The sequence below is a fragment of the Podarcis erhardii genome (genome assembly GCF_964252035.2).
Source record: "Podarcis erhardii genome assembly, chromosome: W".
NCBI classification, from domain to species: Eukaryota; Metazoa; Chordata; class Lepidosauria; order Squamata; family Lacertidae; genus Podarcis; species Podarcis erhardii.
The window spans coordinates 587,227-598,054 of NC_138506.1; the positions used below are offsets into that span (position 1 = coordinate 587,227).

The 10,828-nt window shown below is 49.9% G+C and overlaps 1 protein-coding gene and 1 long non-coding RNA gene across 2 annotated transcripts in view; one reads left to right on the forward strand and one right to left on the reverse strand.

The window, feature by feature from the left end:
• The window catches only part of LOC309333130 (putative helicase senataxin), a gene marked incomplete at both ends in the record, with an annotated part of 33,056 nt that extends 30,983 nt beyond the window's left edge, over positions 1-2,073 (forward strand). Inside the window, 2 exons of the mRNA XM_081846553.1 lie at positions 1,341-1,564; positions 2,065-2,073. Of these exons, the coding sequence (XP_081702679.1) occupies positions 1,341-1,564; positions 2,065-2,073 (233 nt within the window). The remainder of the gene's footprint in view (positions 1-1,340; positions 1,565-2,064) is intronic.
• Positions 1-9,724, reverse strand: part of LOC309333255 — a 191,258-nt gene extending 181,534 nt beyond the window's left edge. The window contains exon 1 of the long non-coding RNA XR_014152418.1: positions 9,418-9,724. This is a non-coding gene — a long non-coding RNA (uncharacterized lncRNA). The remainder of the gene's footprint in view (positions 1-9,417) is intronic.
• Positions 9,725-10,828: the final 1,104 nt, after the last annotated feature.

The window sequence follows — 10,828 nt, forward strand, 5'->3', positions numbered from 1 at the left end:
GCCCCTCAAGACGGTCCAGAAGGATGTCATGGTCGATGGTATCAAACGCCGCTGAGAGATCCAGCAGAACTAGGAAACAGCTCTCACCTTTGTCCCTAGCCCGCCGGAGATCATCAACCAGTGCGACCAAGGCAGTTTCAGTCCCATGATGAGGCCTGAATCCCGACTGGAAGGGATCCAAATGGTCCGCTTCTTCCAGGCGTGCCTGGAGTTGTTCAGCAACCACTCGCTCAATCACCTTGCCCAAGAATGGAAGGTTTGAGACTGGGCGATAATTGGTCATCGTGGCCGCATCTAAAGATGGTTTTTTAAAAAGCGGTTTAATAACCGCCTCTTTCAGCGGGTCTGGGAAGGCTCCCTCACGGAGGGAAGCATTCACCACCCCATGAAGCCCATCGCTCAGTCCTTCCCGGCTAGCTTTTATAAGCCAGGATGGGCAAGGATCCAGGAGACAGGTGGTTGGCTTCACTCGTCCAAGCAGCCTGTCCACATCCTCGGAGGTAACGGATTGAAATTGATCCCACACAACTTGACCAGACAGGACTCTAGCACTCTCCCGCCCCGGCCCTGCTCCCACGGTGGAGTCTACTTCTTCCCGAATCTGAGCGATTTTATCTGCAAAAAAATTTGCAAAATCATTGCAGGAGAACATGTGGCCCGTACTGGGCCCCGATGTTACAGGTGGTTCCGCTAAATTGCGAACCACCTGAAAGAGTCTCCTGCTGCTGTTTTCTGCAGATGCAATAGAGGCGGTGAAGAAAGTCTTCTTCGCCGTCACTATCGCCACTTGGTAGGCTCGACGTTGAGCTCTAACCCGTGTCCGGTCAGATTCAGAATGAGTTATCCGCCACCGGCGCTCTAGCCGTCTCAACGATTGTTTCATTGCCCTCAGATCCGTGGAAAACCACGGGGCTCTCCGGGCTTCATGCAATCGGAGAGGGCGCTTCGGAGCCAAACAGTCAATAGCCCTGGTTAACTCCACATTCCAGCGGGCCACCAGGGAATCGGCTGAAAGGCCATCAGTCCAGGTATTGCCCAAGCTTTGTGGTTAAGAAAGCTTAACTATAGTTTGGCATGAAGTTTTGAGTTGACAAACCATGGTTTATCATCCACTGGCAAGCCAAGAAGCCATGGATTGAGATCAGAAGCCATTGTTTGAAGTGGGGTTACAAGCCACGGTTTTGGGAAATGGAAGCAGGCAAAGAACTCTAAACAATGTACAGTCTGTTAATATGTATGCTAGAAAAGCTCTCAAATCATGATTTGAATGCTAGATGATAATGAATGCATACACTGTGGTTTCTGAATTGTACCCCTGTCTCCCTCTCTCTCTCTCTCAGAGATGAAAGAGCAGGATGCCTGTCTCCTGTCTGTCAAGACACAAGGAAATTTGTCCGGTGTTGATAAGAATGTCAGGTGTGTGGTGGTCAGTTCTTTGGTGACAACGGAGCAAATGTTCAAGGCCCTCCTTCTTCTGAACCGAAGCCCTCTAGCCAAAGCCATAATCAGCCCACAAAACTCTGACTTCTGTCTGACAGGCTCAACTGTGGACTTGGAGACTTCTGTAAGTGTTTGTTTTAAAAGGCAATATAACCCAGTTCTGACTTGGGGAGGTATAAGATATTTTGCTACCCATTACACAAATTGTATGCCAATGAGCCAGGTGTTAAGCTGAAACTCCCTCAGAGATGGGCAGAGAAGACCAGAGAGAGGCAAGAGAATATTTCTACTCCAGCAGCCAACTTTCCGGAGGTGGAGGCGGGGGATAGGAGGAGAGACAGTTAGCTGTTAAGATTAGCAGCAGATGGAAGCTTTCTCCTGCCATCTCCAGGGAAGCCTTCGGAATTATGGTTCACACACCGCCGCTTTTCAAGTGTTGCCCGTAACATGTGGGAACATGGTCTTTTAGATGTGAGACAAGGGTGGGGACCTCAGTCCCAGGGGCCAAATGCCACCCTCCAGGCCTCTGTTTTTTTAAAAAAATATTTTTTATTAATTTTCCAACACAAATAAACAATCATATCAGAATTTCCACAAATTTAACTCTATTTGGTCTTCCTTCAGCTTCTCTGACAATCATCCATATTTGCCTCCCAGTTACGCATTTCTTCTGTTTATATTGCCATTAACCTTCCCTCCCACTTCTATTTCTTTCAAACAATATATCTCAACTTTCACAGTGCTTCTTGGAACCCCACTAGCGTTGTTTGCACATCACACGTTCTTTTCAGATATTCAACAAATTTCCCCCAGTCCTCGATGAACTTTTGGTCTCAAAGATATCTGATTTTCCCAGTTAGTCTGTCCAGTTCTGCATAGTCTGTCAGCTTCAGTCTCCATTCTTCTACCGTCGGTATTTCCTCTTGTTTCCATTTCTGGGCCAGTAGAATTCTTGCTGCTGTAACTGCATATTGGAAAAGTTTACAGTCCTTTCTTCTTATTTCATTTCCTGTAATCCCTAAAAGAAATATCTCTGGTTTCTTTGCAAATGTACATTTTAACATCTTTTCCATTTCATTGTATATCATCTCCCAAAATCCCTTCACTTTCTTACACTCCCACCACATGTGATAAAATGTTCCTTCTGTTTCCTTACATTTCCAACACTTATTACACGTCTTATACATTTTTGCTAATTTTACCGGTGTGATATACCATCTGTAAAACATTTTCATAACATTTTCTTTTAGTGCCATACAAGCAGTGAATCTTAAGTTCTCCTTCCACAGTTTTCCCCAATCCTCAAACTGTATATTGTAACCAAAATCTTTGGCCCATTGTACCATTACCGATTTAACTTCCTCATCTTTCATATTCCATTCCAACAATATTTTGTACATTTTTGACAGAATTTTAGAATCATTATTTATCACTTCTGTCTGGAACTTTGAGTCTTTTTCTACATAACCCTTTTCTTTGATATCTTTTTTAAACATTTCATTAACCTGAAAATAATGCAACCAGTCATAAACATGTTCTCTAACTTGTTCATATGGCTTTAGTTTCCATTTTCCTCCTTCTTTGATTATCAATTGACCATATGTAATCCAGTTACCTCTCATATTTATTTTCTTTACACTCATAACCTCTAATGGAGACAACCAGTGTGGAACTCTGGGTTCTAATAGGTTTTTGTACCTATCCCATATTTCTATTAGTGAGCTCCAAAATATGTGGTTCCCGAAACCTTTATGAATTTTATTCTTTTCACACCATAAATACGCGTGCCATCCAAATCTGTTGTCAAATCCTTCTAAATCTAATAACTCCTTATTCTCTAATTTTATCCATTCTTTCAACCAGCAAAGACATGCTGCTTCGTAGTATAGTTTCAAGTCTGGCAGGGCGAAGCCTCCTCTTTCCTTTACATCTGTTAATAACTTAAATTTAATTCTCGGCTTCTTACCCTGCTAGATATACCTTGAGAGCACTCTTTGCCACTCTTTAAAAATTACTACCCCCTTTATTATGGGGATAGTCTGAAACAAAAATAACATCTTTGGAAGAACACTCATTTTAACCATAGAGATTCTACCCTAAAAAGATAACTTCAATCTTCCCCACATCTCCAAATCTTTCCTTATTCCGTTCCAGACCGGTGTATAATTATTCTGAAACAAATCAATATTTTTAGGAGTTAACCAAATTCCTAAATATTTTACCTTTTTCACCACCTCTATCTCTATTCTTTGTTGCATTATTTCTATCATACTTTGATCCATATTTTTAGCAATTATTTTACTTTTCTTCTTGTTTAGTCTGAACCCTGCCACATTTCCAAATTTCTCAATCTCTTCCAATACTTCTTTTACACTTTCTAATGGTTCTTCAATCATAATTACTAGATCATCTGCAAAGGCTTTCACTTTGTATTCATTCTGACCAACTGTTACCCCTTTTATTAATTCATTTTGTCTCATCGACCTCAAAAAACCCTCTAGGACCATTATAAATAGCAGTGGTGAGAGTGGACATCCCTGTCTAGTTCCTTTTGTTATTTTGATATCTTCTGTAATCACATTATTAACAATTAATTTTGCTTTCTGCTCTGTATAAATTGCCTTTATCCCATTAAAAAACTCTATCCCCACATCCATATATTCCAAGTTCTTCAACATAAAATCCCAAGCAATATTGTCAAAGGCCTTTTCCGCATCTACAAACATTAATATAGCTTGTTTCTCATTCCTGGCAGTCAGATACTCCAAAATATTAATTACATTTCTTATATTATCTTTAATCTGCCTGCCTGGAAGGAAACCCGCTTGATCTTTGTGAATAATTTCTTGCAATATCTTTTTCAATCTGTTTGCTAAAATCCATGCAAATATCTTATAGTCTGTATTAAGCAGTGAAATAGGCCTGTAATTTTTAACTTGTGTTAAATCTGAGTCCTGTTTAGGGATAACAGGAACGGTTTGGATTCTTAAATCACGGACTGCAGTTTCTTGAAGATGGACTTCTGGCAAGTGATGGGCTGCACCTCACAACGGTTGGGAGGAATGTTTTTGCCAAAAATCTCAGAAACCTCATCAGGAGGGCTTTAAACTGACTAATGTGGGGGACGGAGACAGTGCTCCTGAAGGTAGGAGTCTATCAATTGATGAAGATGATCATCCAAATGTCATAGACCAAATGGAGCAAACAGCACGCAAACCTAGTGGTGGGAGGAAAAAAATCCTTAAGCAACAAGAGGAACAGCCATTTTAGATCTGGTCCTAACCAATGTTGATGACCTGGTTAGTGGGGTAGAAGTGGAAGGATCATTAGGTGCGAGTGATCATGCTCTTCTGAAGTTTACTATACAGCGGAAAGGAGCAGCCAAGCATACTAGGACTCAATTTCTTGACTTTAAGAAAGCCGACTTCATAAAACTTAGGGAACTGCTGGGTGAGATCCCATGGACAGTGTCAGAAGAGTCCAGAAAAGGGAATGCCCCAGCGGACAGGAGGACCCAGAGGAGGAGAGAGCAGAGGAAGAGGTGGAGCAGGGCTAGAGTCTTAAACTGGTGTCTGGGGGGAGGAGATTCAGACGGAGCTTCGGCGGTCTAGGGTTTAAGACGGAGAGCTGCGCACCACGGCTTTGAAATAGAGACTGAACTTCAATAAAGACTTTTGTATATAACAACGACCTGGCGTTGGTCCTCTGTGAGCTGGGACCTTGGGCAGCTCTGACAGTAAGCTCCGTCTCCCTAAGAAAATTAACCCTCGCAGCGTGAGTTGGCGCAGCGGGGGGGGGGGGCAAAACTCGGTGTTTTGCGAGCTCACGAAGATCGGTAAAGATGACTACAGAGGAGAAAGTAAAACAGCTGCAAGACGCAGTCACGAGGCTTTCCATGGAGATAGGAGCATCCAGGAAGAGAGAGGAAGAAGCACTAGCGCTCTGCCAGGATCTGCAGACCAGGTGGGAACGTTTGGGCAAGGAGGGACTGCTAGGACCTAAGCCAGAGGGAGTTGGCCTCGGGAAAAGGGGGGGCAGCATCGTAGCCCATTTCGACGGGAACCTGCAGCAGTATCCTAACTTCAGAGCAGACATAGTGTTCGCGCTCAATTTGCTTCAGAAAGACTTTAGAGATGAGGAGGAGAAAGTAGGCTTCATAATAACTCATCTGCACGGGGAAGCTAAAGCGTGGCTGCGCAATCTTTGGCGTGACAATGATCCCGCCCTCCAAAATTCAGATGCCTTTATTAAGGCTATGGACGCTTGTTTTAAATCTACAGTGGATGTGGATGTTGCCAGGAGGGAAATGCATGGATTGAAACAGGGCAAAGCCACTGTGAGACAATATCACTCCCGCTTTTTTGCGTTAGTAAATGCGCTGGGCTGGGAGAAGAACTCAGCTGCAGTCAGAGATCTGTTCTGGGAGGGGCTAAATGGGGCCGTGAAAGATGAGCTGGCGAGGGGGGAGAGACCCAACAACACCTCAGAAGTCGTCCAAAAAGCGCTGGCAATAGGGGTGCGCCTGGAAGAACGCCCTTGGAGGAGGGATGAGGGACGTATGGAAAGCACACCAGCCAGAACAACTCCTTTCCTACCTAGAGAGACAGCGCGTGCGCAGTCCACGCCTCCTCTGGGGGGAGGAGAAGAGCCGATGGAGATAGGTGGTGCCAGGGCTCAGACAGCAACCAGAGCCCAAACACCAGGAACAGTCAAGGCGAAGGCTCCTAGAGGGAACAGGAAGTGTTACATCTGCGACAGTGCACAGCACATGGCCAAAGAGTGTCCCCAGAGGCTCCAAAAGCACACTGCAGCCTCAGCAACAGTAAAAGGAGCAGCTCAGCAGGGGGAACAGCTGCAGGGAAACGGCGGAGTCTGGCTGGAGACAGAGGCACTGGGGCCCAGCCAGGCGAGTCAGTGAAGCAGTCCCCAGGGATTTTACAGCCCACAGACCCCCTCCCGCCCAAACCAGTGGTGCAACTCACCGCATCGCTCCAGCTGCCCAATGGACTCACCATGGAAGTCCCTATTACCATTGACTGTGGTAGTAATGCAGACTTTATAGGAGTGGATTTCATCACGCAACATCGCATAGCGCTCTTACCAGCCACAATGCCCCTGAACGTCGTCACGGTCGACGGCAGAGAGCTACTGGGAGGATAGGTGGTACAGCAAACACCGCCAATGGTGATGCAAATTGGAAATCACCGCGAAGTCATCAGCTTCAATGTCACCCACCTGTCGGACACGCCCATAGTATTGGGCATGAGTTGGCTGGACAGGCACAGCCCGGCATTAGCATGGTACCAGCGTCAATTGACCTTCTGCTCCTCCTACTGCGCAGAACACTGCATTCTGACTAGCCAGGAAGATGAGGGGTGAGAGGATGAACCACAACTACACTTGGGCATGCTGCAAGCGGTGCCCGACAAGTACAAGGCGTTTTTGGAGGTCTTCTGCGAGAAGGAAGCGGACAAGCTGCCTCCCCACAGGCCCTACGACTGCAAGATTGACCTCCTGCCGGGGGCGACGCTGCCGACTGGAAAACTGTATTCCATGTCTGAAGACGAACTGCAAGAGCTCAGGGAGTTCATAGATCACACCTTGAAGCGGGGATTCATCCAAGAATCCAAAGCAGTGGGGGGCAGTCCCGTGTTTTTCGTAAAGAAAAAAGACACGCCCCAAAAGAGGCTTGTAGTTGATTACAGGGTCATAAATTCGAGGACGAAGCCCACAGCATTCCCCATGCCCAAGATCGACAACCTGCTCGCGACGGTGAGGAAGGGACACATCTTCACCAAGTTGGATCTGCGAGGGGCGTACAACCTTATACGCATGCGGGAGGGCGATGAGTGGAAGACGGACATGTTTACGCCTTTAGGCACCTATGAATACAGAGTTATGCCGTTTGGCTTGCAAAATGGCTCCCACTGTTTCCAAGCCTTCATGCACCACGTGTTAGCGGGACTCCTCTACAAGAAGTGCGTCTGCTTCCTAGACGACATCCTGATCTTCTCGGAATCGCAGGAGGCTCACGAGAGGGACGTCAAGGAAGTTCTGCAGAGACTACGGGAGCACAGACTTTATGCCAAACTGGAGAAGTGCCAGTTTGACATGACGGAGGTGGATTTCCTGGGCTACAAGCTGTCCGACAAGGGACTCGCCATGGACAGCGCCAAGGTCCGCTCGGTGTTGGACTGGAAGAGCCCACGCAATCGGAAGGAGGTCCAGAAGTTCGTCGGCTTCGCCAACTTCTATCGCAAGTTTATCAAGGGATTCGCGATGGAGACGGCGGCCATCACGGACACCCTCAGCTCCAAGAAGAAGAAGTTCATCTGGACGGACCAGGCGGAGCGGTCCTTCCAGAAACTCAAGCGTCTCTTCGCGTCTGAAGAGCAACTGCTACACGTAAACCCCAGCAGACCAATGAGGGTTGAAACGGACGACTCGGACAGAGCCGTGGGGGCGGTCCTGTTGCAGCAAGATCCGCAAGGGGACTGGAGGCCATGTGCTTTCTACTCCAGGAAACTCAGCAAGTCGGAGCAGAACTACACCATCTGGGACAGGGAGTTGCTGGCCATTCATGCAGCCTTCAAGGCGTGGCGGCACTTCCTCATCAGAGCCAAACACACGGTGCAGGTCCGCACGGACCATAAGAACCTGGAGTACTGGCGCACGGCGCGGTTCCTGAACCAGAGACACATCCGCTGGGTGGAGTTCTTTGTGGATTTCGACTTCAGGATAGAATACATCCCGGGAGACAACAACGTCATGGCGGATGCGCTATCCAGGAAGCCGCAGTATCTCGAGGAAGCGGCACCGGTGGAGGCCAAACACATTTTCGCACCGAAAGCGTGGGCATGCACTTCAGCCACTGTGGACCTGGACGCGGTACGTCGCGCGCTGCAGACGGATTCCTTCGCACAATCCAAGATGGAGGAGGTGCGAAGAGGCACAGCGAAGGACGACGAGTTCCAGATACGCGACGGACTGCTCATCTGCAAGGGGGCCCTCTACGTGCCGGGGGACGACCTCCGCGCGAAAGTACTGCATCAGTTACACGACGCGCCCAGCGCCGGGCACTTCGGCAAGGACAAGATGGCGGAATTAGTATCCAGACACTTTTGGTGGCCCAAGATGAGGGGAGAAGTCGCAGATTACGTCACTAGGTGTGACACATGCCAAAGGGCCAAGCCAGTACACAGGCCGCTGGCGGGACTGCTGGAACCGCTACAGACGCCGCTCAAACCGTGGGAGAGGGTGGCCCTGGACTTTGTCACAGATCTGCCCAGCTCGCGAGGCAAAACAGTGGTACTAGTGGTCGTAGACATGTTCACCAAGATGGCGCACTTCATTCCTTGCGCGAAGGTGGCCACGGCGGAACAGACCGCCAAAGTGTTCATAGACCACGTGTTCAAAGTGCACGGCTTACCGCGGTCCATCCTGTCCGACCAGGGTCGCCAGTTCATCTCAAACTTCTGGCAGAAGCTGCTGGGCATCCTGAACGTCAAGATCAACTTAGCGTCGGCACGACACCCGCAAACCAAGGGACAAGCGGAGAGGGTCAATGCCATCATGCAGCAGTACCTACGATGCTACGCGAATCAACAGCCCTCGACCTGGGTGGACTACCTACCGCTGGCCGAGTTTGCCTACAACAACACGAAGCACGTGTCCACGGGGGTGACACCGTTCTTCGCCAACAATGGGCGGCATCCCAGAACCTTCCCGGGATTAGAGAGAGTGGGGGAGGGGGAGCCACAGGGAGCAGAGGCCTTGGCAGTGGAGTTACAGGAGGTCCACGAGCAACTCCGACGGCAGTTGGAGCTAGCAAAACACGCCTACAAAATGCAGGCAGACAAACACAGGAGAGTTGGGGAAGACATCCAGGTGGGGGACTGGGTCTGGTTAGCAGCCCAGGCAGTGCCGGCCAGATCGTTAGCTAAGAAGAAGCTCGGACACAAGCAGCTAGGGCCTTACCAAGTCGAGGCACAGATCAATCCAGTGGCCTTCCGGTTGACACTCCCGGAGGGCTCCAGAATGCACCCGGTCTTTCATAGATCAGTGCTCACACCCTACAAGGAACCCCACAGGTTTCAGGCGCCAGGGACCGCACCAGACCCGCTCAGCGAAGAGCCCACGAAGAGGGGGTCACCGAGGGCGGCGCCACTCAACGAGGCCACAGAGATTTTAGACTCGAGATGGGGGGAAGAGGGGGTTGAATATCTCCTAGCCAGGGAAGGTACCCTGGCCAGTGCCAACAGGTGGGTGCCTTACTATGCGGTGGAGGAGCACTACCTCAAAGACGAGTTTATGCACTCTTCCCACACAGACCCATGCCGGCAGATTATTTCGATGAATATCTTTTCACACCCACACTTTCAGCCAGCACGTTCCAGGGGTTCTCATCAGCTGAGGAAACGGCGCCAGAGACTAGCTCCACAGAGGGCTCAATCTCAGGGTTTGGCACAGACCGCTCTTATTGGTGGGAAGATCAACCGGAGGTGGGGTGGAGCAGGGAACTGCCGAGCGGGCCCTCGCACGCAGCGTCACCCGAGGCAACCGGGGGAGAGGGGGACATGGACGTGTTGCGGGAGTATCCTGGGTTCGAGCACACCTGCAGAGAGATGGAAGCAGAGGAGATTGACGTCGACGAGCCCATTGCGGACTGGCCGGATCCAGCAGGCTGGCTGCACACCAGGGGGGAAGAACTGTATCCTGCACTCACCTCCACAACACTGGAGCACCCGGAACCCACACCAGAAGAGGGGGAGGGGGGAAGGGGGGCTTCGAGGGGGGATGGATGTCAGGGGCTCAGGAGCAGAGGCACAGGGAAGAGAGGAAATGGAGAGCGAAGGGGAATCTGAGGGCAGCGTAGGAGAAGATGACAGTGGCCCGAGAGATTCCATGAGCCTCTCCAGCGAATCAGAAGATTCACAGAAGGGGGCGCCGATGGCCAGGGCAAGGGGGGTCCCAAGGGGGACACTCCAGAAGCAAGGGGCCAGCGGGGACTCCCAGAGCAGCAGTTGGAGATCAGGACCAGCTTCCCCACCAGAGCGTAGTGGGGGGGAAGAGTCCCAGGTATCGGGGCCAGCGTCTCCCCCAGCAGGGAGAGAAGAAGATGAGTCAGGGCTGACCACGCCTCCATCGGAGAGTCAGGGAACGGAGGGGAAGTCAGGTCCAGCTAGCCTCCCGGAAGAGGGAAGCAGTGACAGAAGCAGTGTCACGGTCAGGAGGAAGGTCACTGGGTTGGCGCGAGAGCCAAGTTCAAATGTACAGGCGCGCGGGACAGCAGAGAACCCAGATTGGGAACCAGGTCCTAAAGCCCGCCGGAGGCAGGGAGAGGAGTCAGGGGACTCAGCGTCAGAAGAGTCCAGAAAAGGACTCTGTT